General features: G+C 38.7%; 2 protein-coding genes across 2 annotated transcripts in view; both read left to right on the plus strand.

Annotated features, from left to right (window-relative positions):
• LOC148544724 (uncharacterized) overlaps positions 1 to 13,196 on the plus strand; it is a 199,100-nt gene that overhangs the window by 18,387 nt on the left and 167,517 nt on the right. The window lies entirely within an intron of this gene.
• LOC107619439 (phosphoenolpyruvate carboxylase kinase 1) lies at positions 11,324 to 12,953 on the plus strand. Its single transcript, XM_016321732.3, has 2 exons — positions 11,324 to 12,192; positions 12,375 to 12,953. The coding sequence occupies exons 1-2, from the start codon at positions 11,406 to 11,408 to the stop codon at positions 12,425 to 12,427; spliced, it is 840 nt and encodes a 279-aa protein (XP_016177218.1). The 5' UTR covers positions 11,324 to 11,405; the 3' UTR covers positions 12,428 to 12,953.

Genomic DNA, 13,196 nt, shown 5'->3' on the forward strand with positions numbered 1-13,196 from the left:
CTATCGGGATCATGGCTTCTACGCCATAAACTAGTCGGATGGGTGTTTCTCCAGTGGCGGATTGGGGGGTTGTTCTGTAAGCCCATAGTACTTGTTGGAGCTCTTCAGCCCAAGCTCCTTTCGCATCTTGTAATCTTTTCTTTAGTCCTGCCAGTATGACTTTGTTGGCTGCTTCGGCTTGCCCATTGGCTTGTGGGTGTTCCACTGAGGTGAACTGGTGTTTGATGTTCATACTGGCTACTAGGCTTCTAAAGGTGGAGTCGGTGAACTGGGTTCCGTTATCTGTGGTAATGGAATAAGGTATCCCATACCTTGTGATTATATTTTTGTAGAGGAACCTCCGACTTCTTTGTGCAGTGATGGTGGCCAGTGGTTCTGCTTCTATCCACTTTGTGAAATAATCTATTCCCACTATTAGGTATTTGACTTGTCCTGGCGCCTGGGAAAAAGGACCTAACAAATCCATTCCCCATTTTGCAAAGGGCCATGGGGAGGTGACACTGATGAGCTCCTCTGGGGGGGCCACGTGGAAATTTGCATGCATTTGACACGGTTGGCATTTTTTCACAAAGTCTGTGGCATCTTTCTGCAAGGTTGGCCAGTAGAATCCAGCTCGGATCACCTTTCTGGCTAATGACCTCGCTCCGAGATGGTTCCCGCAGATTCCACTGTGTACCTCCTCTAATACCTCAGTGGCTCTTGAGGTCGGCACACACTTTAACAATGGTGTTGATATCCCCCTTCTATAGAGAATATTTTTCACCAAGGTATAGTGTTGCGCTTCCCTTCGGATTTTCTTGGCCTCCTTTTCCTCCTTGGGGAGGATGTCGAATTTCAGGTATTTGACCAAGGGGTTCATCCATCCGAGGTTTAATCCGACCACTTTAAAGACTTCTTGTTTGTCTTCCATTTTTACCACTGAAGGTTCCTGGAGAGTTTCTTGGATCAGGCTTCTGTTATTTCCCCCTGGCTTGGTACTTGCTAACTTGGATAGGGCGTCTGCTCTGCTATTTAGGTCCCGAGTTATGTGCGTGACCTCGGTTTCTGCAAAACGCCCAAGGTGCTCCAAAGTTTTTTCCAAGTATCTCTTCATATTTGGGTCTTTTGCCTGATATTCTCCACTTATTTGGGAGGTCACCACTTAAGAGTCACTGTATACCATTACCTTTGTAGCACCGACTTCTTCTGCCAGCTTCAATCCTGCAATCAAGGCTTCATATTCTGCCTGATTATTTGAAGCTGGGAACTCAAATTTGAGGGAGACCTCTATCTGGGTTCCCCTTTCATCTACCAATATTATGCCTGCGCCGCTTCCTGTTTTATTGGAGGATCCATCTACGTAGAGTTCCCATGTAGTTGGTTTATCCTCTTGATCCCCTGCATATTCTGCAATGAAGTCGGCGAGGCACTGGGCTTTAATCGCCGTCCGAGTTTCGTACTTCAAGTCGAACTCGGAGAGCTCTATTGCCCATTGAACCATTCTTCCTACAACATCCGTTTTTTGGAGGATTTGCTTCATGGGTTGGTTCGTGCGGACTCTTATTGTGTGAGCTTGGAAGTAAGGCCGTAGCCTTCGAGAGGCTATTACTAAGGAGTAGGCAAACTTTTCTAATTTGTGATACCTTAGCTCAGGGCCCTGTAGAACTTTACTGATGAAGTAGATTGGGTGTTGACCGTCCTTGTCTTCTCTTATCAAGGCTGCTGAGACAGCCTTGTCTGCCACGGATAGGTATAGGACGAGGTCCTTTCCGGCTACAGGTCGGGTCAAAATAGGAGGTTGGCTCAAAAACTTTTTGAACTCCTGGAATGCCTCCTCGCATTCGGGAGTCCATTCAAACTGGTGTCCCTTTCTCAACAGGGAGAACAGTGGAAGGGATCTTAGTGCTGATCCTGCCAAAAATCTGGAGAGAGCTGCTAGTCGGCCATTCAGCTGTTGGACCTCCCTCAAACAAGTCGGGCTTTTCATTTCTAAGATAGCTCTACACTTGTCGGGATTGGCTTCAATCCCTCTTTGTGTTAGCATGAATCCTAGAAATTTTCCTGCCTCCACCACGAAGGTGCACTTTGCAGGATTTAGTCTCATCCCGTGCAACCTTATGGTGTCAAAGACTTGTGAAAGGTCGGACAAGAGGTCGACTTCTTTCTTGGTCTTTACCAGCATATCGTCGACGTACACTTCCATTAAGCTCCCTAAGTGAGGGGCAAACACCTTATTCATCAGCCTTTGATATGTGGCCCCTGCATTTTTCAATCCAAATGGCATGACCACGTAGCAAAAGTTAGCTCTGGGCGTGATGAATGATGTTTTTTCCTGGTCTGGTTCATACATAGGGATTTGGTTATACCCTGAGTAGGCGTCCATGAACGACAAGTATTGATACCCCGAGCTAGAATCTACTAGGGCGTCAATGCTTGGTAGTGGATAAGGGTCCTTGGGACATGCCTTATTTAAGTCGGTATAGTCGACGCACATTCTCCATTTACCATTTTGTTTTTTGACTAGCACTACATTGGCTAGCCATGTTGGATACTTGACTTCTCTGATGAAACCGGCTTCTAGGAGCGCTTGTACTTGCTCCTCTACTATTAGAGCTCGCTCTGGGCCGAGCTTGCGTCTTCGTTGTTGTACAGGTCGAGATCCCGAGTAGACCGAAAGCTTGTGGGACATGAGCTCGGGATCTATCCCAGGCATGTCGGAGGCCTTCCAGGCGAAGAGATCGGAGTTATCCCTTAGGAGCTTAGTCAACCCTTGTCTTAGGGTTTCCCCTAGGTTGGCTCCTATGTGAGTGTTTTTTCCTTCCTCTTCGCCGACCTGAATCTCCTCGGTTTTTCCCCCGGGCTGCGGTCGCCGCTCTTTTTTAATCCTTGCTCCACCGAGCTCTATTGTGTGAGCTTCTTTGCCTTTTCCTCTCAGGTTTAGGCTTTCATTGTAGCATTTTCTTGCCAGCTTCTGGTCTCCCCTCACCGTTGCTATCCCCGCTGAGGTCGGGAATTTCATGCAGAGGTGGGGCGTCGATACCACCGCTCCGAGTCGATTAAGGGTGGCTCTGCCGATTAAAGCATTATAGGCCGACCCCACGTCGATGACTATGAAGTCTATACTCAGAGTCTTTGATTTCTCCCCCTTTCCAAAGGTGGTGTGGAGGGGCAAAAATCCTAGTGGCTTTATTGGCGTGTCGCCTAATCCGTACAAGGTGTCGGGGTAGGCTCTTAACTCTTTCTCCTCTAACCCTAGTTTGTCGAAAGCGGGCTTGAAGAGGATGTCCGCCGAGCTTCCTTGGTCTACTAGTGTTCTGTGTAGATGGGCATTTGCCAGGATCATGGTGATTACCACTGGGTCGTCGTGCCCAGGGATTATTCCTCGCCCCTCTTCCTTTGTGAATGAAATGGTTGGAAAGTCGGAGGACCCCTCTTCGATCTGGTAAACTCTTTTGAGATGTCTTTTACGAGAGGATTTTGTGAGTCCCCCTCCCGCAAATCCTCCTGAGATCATATGGATATGTCTCTCCGGAGTTTGTGGTGGTGGGTCTCTTCTATCCATATCATCTCGCTTTCTTTTTCCATGATTGTCCGACCTTTCTATGAGATATCTGTCAAGCCGACCTTCTCTGGCCAGTTTTTCTATCACATTTTTAAGGTCGTAACAGTCATTTGTGGAGTGCCCATATATTTTATGGTACTCACAGTAATCACCGCGGCTCCCTCCTCTTTTATTTTTGATGGGCCTGGGGGGAGGCAGCCTTTCGGTATTGCAAATTTCTCTGTATACATCCACTACAGGAACTTTCAGTGGAGTATAAGAGTGATATTTTCTTGGCCTATCGAGGCCGAGCTCTTCCTTCTTTTTAGCTTCCCTCTCCCTCTCTTTTGTTGAGAGAGGGTGACCAGGTTGCCAACTCGGGTCTCTTAGCCTAGCATTTTCTTCCATATTGATGTACTTTTCAGCTCTTTCCTGTACATCACTTAAAGAGGCGGGGTGTCTTTTTGATATGGACTGTGGGAAGGGACCCTCTCTAAGACCGTTGACTAGCCCCATGATGACTGCTTCGGTGGGCAGGTCTTGAATCTCCAGACATGCTTTGTTGAACCTTTCCATATAGGCCCGTAAGGACTCCCCGACCTCCTGTTTTATCCCCAGGAGACTTGGTGCATGTTTTACTTTGTCTTTCTGGATGGAGAACCTCATCAAGAACTTTCTTGAGAGGTCTTCAAAACTGGTAATTGACCTCGGAGGGAGGTTGTCGAACCACTTCATCGCTGGTTTTGACAAGGTTGTCGGAAAAGCTTTGCATCGCGTAGCGTCAGAAGCGTCAGCCAGATACATCCGACTTTTAAAGTTGCCCAGGTGATGCTTTGGATCAGTGGTTCCGTCGTAGAGGTCCATGTCGGGGCTTCTAAAGTTTCTCGAAACTTTTGCCCTCATTATGTCCTCACTAAAAGGATCTTTCTCCCCTAAGGGCGAATCTTCTCTACCGTCATGGGAGTTCTGACCTTTGAGGGAGGATTCTAACTTTAAGAGTTTTCTTTCTAACTCTTTTCGTCGCTCCATCTCCTCTTTTAGGTTCTTTTCGGTTTCCTTTTGTCGTTCCCGTTCCTATTCTAGCTGCTCGAGGCGACTGTGGACTAGTCCCATGAGCTCAATTGCGTGGGAGGGTCCTTCTTTTTCTGATTCACGCCCCTCCGAGGAATTTACCTTCGGGTTTTTGATTCCGGAGGTGCCTTCCCTGTGTTGATCATTGGCTTCCTGGTGAAGGGTCTGGTCTGCCTCATTGTTTCCAGTGTTCAGATTCTCTTGTTCAGAATCTGTCTCCACATGACCCTCTTCAGGGGATCTATCCGCCATCACTGGTTGATCTCTCGGGTCCCCGGCAACGGCGCCAATGTTACGGTGGGTAACCGGAGATTAATGGGCCGGATGGCGTTGGTTGGCCCAAACGTGTAAAGGAGGTGGCTGTCGAGTGGACCTGGTACTCGGTGTTCCTCCGTCCGACTTGTACATGAGAAAGAATGGGGGGTGGTACCTGCAAAGACACTCCAATGCCTAAGTTAGCAAGAGTGTGAGCAGGTTAGAGAGTATATTGGAACTTAGAGATACCTGAATGGTGTCAGTGTATTTATAGTGGTGAACCAATAACCACCGCTGAAGTAGTGCCACCTTTTTAGGTGGATAACCGTTCCCATATCTTAGGGAGGTTAAGATATGGCTCTATGAAGTGGTTAGAGAGTTTCTAGGGGCAGTTACTCATTCGAATGAGTGTTATCCGCCAGATAACCCTCGTATCCGACTTCTTTGGAGCAGGTCGTGTTTAGTACCGACTTCTTGGGATGAAGGCTGGTACTGGGTGAGAGCCAACCCTTTGGGTGAGGGCCAACCCTTTGGGTTGGGCCTATTTGCTTGGGCCCTGGACCTTTATTATTGGGCCAGGGTATGAACACTTAGTATATCCTAAGTATAAAGCCTCGCCTAATATATTCCAATTCTTTTCACTCCTCAAATCCAGTTTCTCAGAAAAAGACACAAAAAAATTCTCCTTTAAAAATTAAAAAATGTTAAAAAAGTATCAAAATTTATTATTTTTTATTAACAATTAATTATATATTTAAAAATATAGGCTAAAATATGTTATTAGATTATTAAATTAAAAAATTAAATTAATGACTAAAAATAATAAATTTTGATAATTTTTTTATATTTTTCTTAAAAGTTAAATGGTGGTTAAATAACTGAGAAAAAAAAACTAAACCATTGAAGAAGAATCTTGATTTCTCACTTATTTTCTTTTTATATATATTATTGCATAAAATGAAGGGAATAAACATCAAGCCAATTTAATTTTGTTTGTTAATTATAATTTGGTATAATTATAATTTGGTATAATTTTGTTAACTATATGTGGTATAAAATTTTATTTATTTAATATCTAATACTAAAAATGAATGAGCCACGATAAAATAGGTCATGATAAAATAACGGTGACCAAAAGGCAAAAATCGTGATTATAGACCTATGATCACCTTTTTACTAACTCACCGTGACTATAAACCTTTTTTTTTTTGGTAGTGGCTTTAAAAAATTAACATAAATATCATTTCTAATCGAAAGTAGTAAAACTAAAACATCACTCGTAGAAATTATTTAAAGAAAGAAATATGAATCAACATAAGACTCCAAAGTCAGGTAAATATAAAAATATATATATAATCTCTAAAAAAACAAAAATTATAAGACATGAAAGCTTCGAAAGTATCGATCCTTTAGCTTTCTAACAATCTCCAATATTTTATTAGCACCATCAAAGATCAAATAATAGTACCCACAAGGAACTTTATTTATTTATTTATTTATTTATTTATTATTATTATTATTATTATTATTATTATTTATTTGGGTATTGAGATTGAACTGTACGTTGATGCAAACAACTCAATTCATAGAAATACGAATTGTACAACCTGAAGAGAAAGAAAGAGAAGGAAAAGCAGTCAATTTTTTGTAACAGAAGCCGAACAGAGTCTCTATAAGGTTTTCGGAAACGTGGTGCGTTTTGAAGAGTGGTATCCACCGAACGAATATTCCTTTGGTTATTCCTTGCTTCCATAACTCAGCATATTGTGTCTCTTTCTCACCCATTTCCATTTGATGAAAAGTGAAAACACAATATTCCACAGGACAAACCTTTTTTTTTTCCATACTACTATACTAGCATTTCCACAAAGTTTCCTAAAAAAACTTTTGTTAAGGCATATAATTTAAAAAGAAAAATTATACTGTATAAGTATAAGAGTATTTATTTTTGGTGACTATACTGTATAAGAGTATGACTGAATTAGGAAAATTAAACTAATTAAAATAATGCATCATTAAAAATAAGCTAAAAGCATATGTTAGAAGGTATTTTTTATGGTGTCTAAATTTTACTCATAATTTACAGAAAAACTGAGTTCTATCTTATTCTATCTCTACCTTTAGGTAAATTAATTAGACACAATTTTTATAGGTATAAAAAAATTTCCCATGTTAAAATATCTCCTCCAACTTTTTCATGAATAATAAATTGTTAGTTAGTTTCATTATATGCAAAAACCGTGTTATTTTATTTTATATTTTTGGTTGATAAAGTAAAAATATGTATTACTCACTCTTAATTATTTAGGAAACATATCCTCTAGAATCTAATAACTTTTATTGCTTGCTTATCTAATAAAATCATAGCAATGTAATAACTTAAAAATTTTCTCAAATTAATGTTAAATTGTTTTGTGGTTAAATAATGGCAAATGCTAATGTATTTTGGAAAAAATAAAGAGTGTATGCATCGTTTTTTGAATTTTAAAATTTAAATTCTTAATTTTAAATCTTAAGCATTAATTCTAAATTTTAAATAATGTTAAAGTTTAAACTCTAAATTCTGACTCTCTATATTTAAATTCTAAATTTAAACTCTAAATTTAAATTATTTATATAAATTTAATAAATGAAGGGTTAACATTTATTTATTTAATAAGTGTACATTACTTCTTATTTCATAAGGAATATATTAAGGATGAGCCTTAAATAATTAATGTAAAAAAAAAAGAAATATCAAGATGATATTTTGGTTTTTGGGTGACTAGATACTAAGATAATATGAAAGAATATAATTATAAGAGTAAAGTATTAAATTGGTCCCCTAGGTTTGGGCGTAATTCTGTTTTGGTTCTTAAAGTTTAAAGTGTTCTATTTGAATCTAAAAAAGTTTCATTTAGCATCAATTTAGTCCCACAGTGAGGTCAAAATGAAATAATTAACAAAATGTCCTACATAACAACAGTTTAAGAACAAAATCGATAATCTGGAGAACAAGTACAAGCTCCAGAGGCACAAAATCAACCATTGATGCATCAATACATTTATTTATCATTTTCTTTAGTTTTATAGAAAATATTTTATTTATATTATAAAAAAATAATAAATAAATATATTGATGTATCAATGGTTGATTTTATGCCTCTGGAGCTTGTACTTGTTCTCCAAATTATCGATTTTGTTCTTGTACTGTTGTTATGTAGGACATTTTGTTAATTATTTAATTTTGACCTCACTGTGGGACTAAATTGATGCTAAATGAAACTTTTTTGGATTCAAATAGAACACTTCAAACCTTAAGGACCAAAACAGAATTACGCCTAAACCTAGGGACCAATTTAATACTTTACCCTAATTATAATATAGGAAAGAGAAAAAAAATGAACCTAAATGAAAAATAATTAGCGCTTGATTATCTTTCCGCAGAGTGATTATTTATTTTTATTAAGATTATAATTTTTGTTCCGTACAAAAAAATGCACTCATTTTGGTTTCAGTGTTTTTTTTTTTTGTTAAAAATGTTATATATACAAAAAAATCACTAATTAACTGTTATATATTTATATAAAAATATATTATTATTTAATTTATTTTTAATATATATTATATATAACTAATTTAATAATTATTTTTTATTCTATATATAATATAATTGTTTTTGTTAGAGAATCATTAGCATCAATTTAGACTAATTAGTATCGTCTATATTTATATAATATATTTGTATATTAATTATAAGATTCTATGTCTTTATTATTCTGATTCATTTATCACCTATAAATACTCTTTATATATTGTACCTTTGAACACATCTCAATAATACACTTTTCAGATTACTCTCTCAGTCTCTTGTTTTTAACATGGTATCAAGAGCCTAAAGTTTTTTTTTTCTTTTTCAATGAAATTCTGTTCCTAGCCTCCTTGTTTTTCTCTTCCGACAGTGCCTATTTGCCTTCGTTTTTCGATCTGTTTTCGACGCTTTGGTTCGTTACCTCCGGCATCATCGTGTGCTTCGTTTCGTCATCTTTCAAACGCCACCGAAATCGCCGTCAGCAGCCCCGGACGCGCCGTCACGCGCCGCCGGAAGTTCGTTGTCCACCTCCATTGTTTCATTCCAGAAGCTTCAGCAGCCGTTGATCTTGGTGCTGATCGCACTCTCCTGGTGCAACCACGTGTCGCAACGAAGCCATCCCTGGTATCCACGACCCGCGCACGACCCGACCTGACCCGCACCTCCACCTCACTGCTAGCGTGTCTCTCTCGTCCACTCAGGTGCTGCCATGTGTCATTGTCTCGCTGACGTGGCGCTGACGTCATTGCCGACGTGGCAGACAATCGGGACCCTCCCTAAGATTTTTTGGTGAGCTCTTTCCGATTTTGCACTCCGATTTCTCATTTTCTTCTCCGAAATTTCTGTTTTCTCTCCTCTCTTTGATCTTTGTGACCACTATCATGGAAAAGCCAGATGTTTTTGCTACCACCGACAGAAAGGGTAAATCCCCTTACCCAAATTTGAATTCTTCATGAAATAGTATAAAAAATGAGTTGGGTTGGGCCCAAAGTGTTTCAGAAAACGCTGGGGGCGATTTTACTTTAGTGGGCCACGAGCAGCATCGGCGCGCATATGTACATGGCACGTGAGCGCCCCTATACGCGAAGTAACATATGGCAAATTTTATATCATTTCGAAGCCCCGGATGTTAGCTTTCCAACGCAACTAGAACCGCCTCATTTGGACCTATGTAGCTCAAGTTATGATCGATTGAGTGCAAAGAGGTCAGACTTGACAGCTTTACGGTTCCTTCATTTCTTCATGAGTTCTCCCACTTTGCATGCTTTTCTCCTCACTTCTTCCATCTAATACTTGCCTTATGAACCTGAAATTACCCAACAAGTATATCAAGGCATCAAATGGAATTAAAGTGAATTAAAATCACCAATTTTAGGGCCTAAAAAATATGTTTTCACATTCACAAATCAAGAGAGAATTGCAAAACCATGCTATTTCATTGAATAAATGTGAGAAAATGTGATAAAATCCCCCAAATTAAGCCCAAGATAAACCACAAAATTGGGGTTTATCAATCGTCGTTCTACTACTGGTTACTATTTGTTTCTTGGCGACGCTCTCATTTCTTGGCGTGCTAAGAAGCAAACGTTCACTGCTCGCTCAAGCATAGAAGCTGAATACCATGCCTTCACTGACACCACTGCTGAAGTTATCTCGGTTCATTGGCTTCTCGAAGATCTTGGTGCTCCTCTATCGTCCCCTACTGATGTTTTTTGTGATAACCGCAGTGCTATTCAGATCGCCCATAATGATGTGTTTCATGAACGCATCAAACACATTGAGATTGATTGTCACTTTGTTCGGCAACGTATCCTTATTGATGCTGTTCATCTCATTGCAGTTGGAACACTAGATCAGACTGCTGATATCTTCACGAAAGCTCATTACCTGACTTGTTTCTGGACTTTGTTATCCAAACTCAAGTTGGTATCCTTAGCTCCCACTTGAGTTTGAGGGGAGATGTTAGAGAATCATTAGCATCAATTTAGACCAATTAGTATCGTCTATATTTATATAGTATATCTGTATATTAATTATAGAATTCTATATCTTTATTATTCTGATTCATTTAACACCTATAAATACCCATTATATATTGTACCTTTGAACACATCTCAATAATACACTTTTCAGATTATTCTCTCAGTCTCCTATTTCTAACAGTTTTAATTTTTTTATTCTTCGTAAGTTTTAAAATATTTGGTTTTAGTACATATTAGTAATTAGTTAAACATTATTAACATGTGTCATAACATCATGTCAGTATTTAAATATAAATTTAATGCGAATTACAACGAACAAATAAATAATATTTACAACGAGAAAAGAATTATACAAACCTATTATCTAATGAACCATATATATTAAGTATGTACAGAAAAAAATAGTTACCAAACCACCAATTAATTATTTATATATTGAAATATAAAATATATATTAAAAATATAAAAAATAAAAAACATTAATATTTATAATTCATGATGACGATCTTTTTTAATATGAAAATAACATTTTTTGTTTTAATACAGAAATATAAGTTATATATAATATTTCTCATATTATTTTTTTTCTGAATATTTAAAAAATTATAATTAACTTTTAGATTTAATAAAAGAAAAACAAGATTTTTTAGACTTAATAAATTTTGAACTCTTTACACACATAATGATTTAGCAAACAAACCACAATATAAAAAAAAAAAAAATCTAACTCATGAAGCAGGCAGGGTAGGTTGGTTAAAATTTGTTTTCTTCTTGTTAATTCTATTTGATTTGAAAAAGTTAAAATATTTAAAACACCTATATTATTTATATATGTATAAAATAAATAATTTAATGACTGATTTTTATATTTCCACATAAAAAACTAAAAAAATAAAAGTAGTCTCTTTCATGAGTTAGTTTCTCTCTATAAAAGCGGAAGAAGCTCAACAAGGTCTGGCCAAACCTCACACAAAACAGAACCACCCAGAAAAGAAAGAAAGAAAGTATGTGTTCATCGCTGAAGGGGCAATACGAGATAAGCGAAGAAATAGGGAGAGGGCGTTTCGGCACAATATACCGGTGCTACGACGTCGTTTCAGGAGAAGTATACGCCTGCAAAGTAATCGACAAATCAATCCTAGCAGACGAAACGGACCAGCAGTGTATACTGAACGAACCGAAGCTGATGTCACTCCTAACCCCTCACCCTAACATCCTCACTATCCACAACGCCTTCGAAGACGACCGCTCTCTCTCTCTCATCCTCGACCTCTGCCTTCCCCTCACCCTCCTCGACCGCCTAACTGCCTCAACTGTCACTCCATTCCCCAACGCCTGCCACGTCATCACGCAGCTTCTAGAAGCCGTTTCTCACTGCCACCGCAGCGGCATCGCGCATCGCGACTTGAAGCCCGAGAATATTCTCTTTGATTCCAGAGACATCTTGAAGCTCGCCGACTTTGGCTCCGCCGAGTGGTTCGCCGGCGATGGCGGGGGTCTGATGAGCGGTGTGGTGGGGACGCCGTATTACGTGGCGCCGGAAGTATTGATGGGGAGGGAGTATGATGAGAAAGTTGATGTGTGGAGCTGTGGAGTTATACTTTACATGATGTTGGCCGGTGCGCCGCCGTTTTACGGTGATTCCGCCGTCGAGATTTTCGAGTCTGTTCTTCGAGGGAACTTGAGGTTTCCGCCGAGGCTCTTCCGGAATGTGTCGCCGGCCGCCAAGGATTTGTTGCGGAAGATGATATGTAAGGACCCTTCTAGGAGGATCTCCGCCGAACAAGCCTTGAGTGAGTCTTTTAACTTTTTGTTTCTTCGAAAATCCCACTAGTTTTGTTCTCTTCGGTACAGGGATGTGAGATCTAATTAATCTTATATATCATATACACTTTGGAATATATAGTGATATTATGCCTTTTATTACGGGTTTGATTTTGGTGTTAACTTTTGTTTTGATTTTTCGTACATGCAGGGCACTCATGGATCTTGAGGGGAGGTGAGAGTGAGGCAGCTGAACTAACTTGAGTGTAAGATTTTTTGAGTTAATGCAACGGAAGAAGAAGAAGTCACATAATACATATAATAAGCTCCTTGTTATAATAGCAAGTATAGCTAATTTTGGTCCCTAAATCTATAATGTTTCTCGCTATGTGGTAGTTGTGAATGAATAAAGTCTACTAGTAGTACTACTGGAGGCAGAGGAAACAGATCACCTTCTTGTAAATTCGAGTGATGCTTGTAGATTTTGATCCCCCCCCCCCCCCTTCTCTTTTTTTTTTTTTTTAGCCCTTCGGGTAGCGGAATCTGGGTGAGGCTCTAAGTATGAAACTATGAATTGAGAATCTAGGTTTTCTGTTTTTGGCCTCTCATGTAAAGATAACATGAAAGTGAGAAAGGAAAGGATTGAGATCTGCAACTCAAACTACCTCCTAATAATGAATGAGAGGAGTTTGATGCTGTCTCTTCAGTCTTCACCCTTTTTTTTGGTAGTAGTAGTATAGTATATAAATATAATAATTTTGAATGTAAATGTCCTCTTTCATCTTCTAAATTATGTGGCTTCAAATCCTTCAATTTTCCTTTATTAGACTGCTATGTTTTGCCATGAACATCTTTAAGATTCTGCTCTGCTTAATTATTTTAGGATAAAAAAGGGTTAAACTGTAAAAAAACTACAGCTTGTTTTAGAATATAACTAGTTTACTTCTTTTTCTAAATAAGTAATGCTATGCAGGCATAATATAAGTCTAAGTTAGAGTATGAAGTAAAACATTTGAATATAGTGTTGTCATGT

The sequence above is a fragment of the Arachis ipaensis genome, chromosome B9 (genome assembly GCF_059453495.1).
Source record: "Arachis ipaensis isolate K30076 ecotype BB chromosome B9, ASM5945349v1, whole genome shotgun sequence".
NCBI classification, from domain to species: Eukaryota; Viridiplantae; Streptophyta; class Magnoliopsida; order Fabales; family Fabaceae; genus Arachis; species Arachis ipaensis.

Excerpts from the sequence above, each read along its gene's own strand:
- LOC107619439 (XM_016321732.3), top strand. The coding sequence starts at position 11,406 with ATGTGTTCATCGCTGAAGGGGCAATACGAGATAAGCGAAGAAATAGGG. Across the intron at positions 12,193-12,374 it reads CTCCGCCGAACAAGCCTTGA|GGCACTCATGGATCTTGAGG; the intron begins GTGAGTCTTTTA and ends TCGTACATGCAG.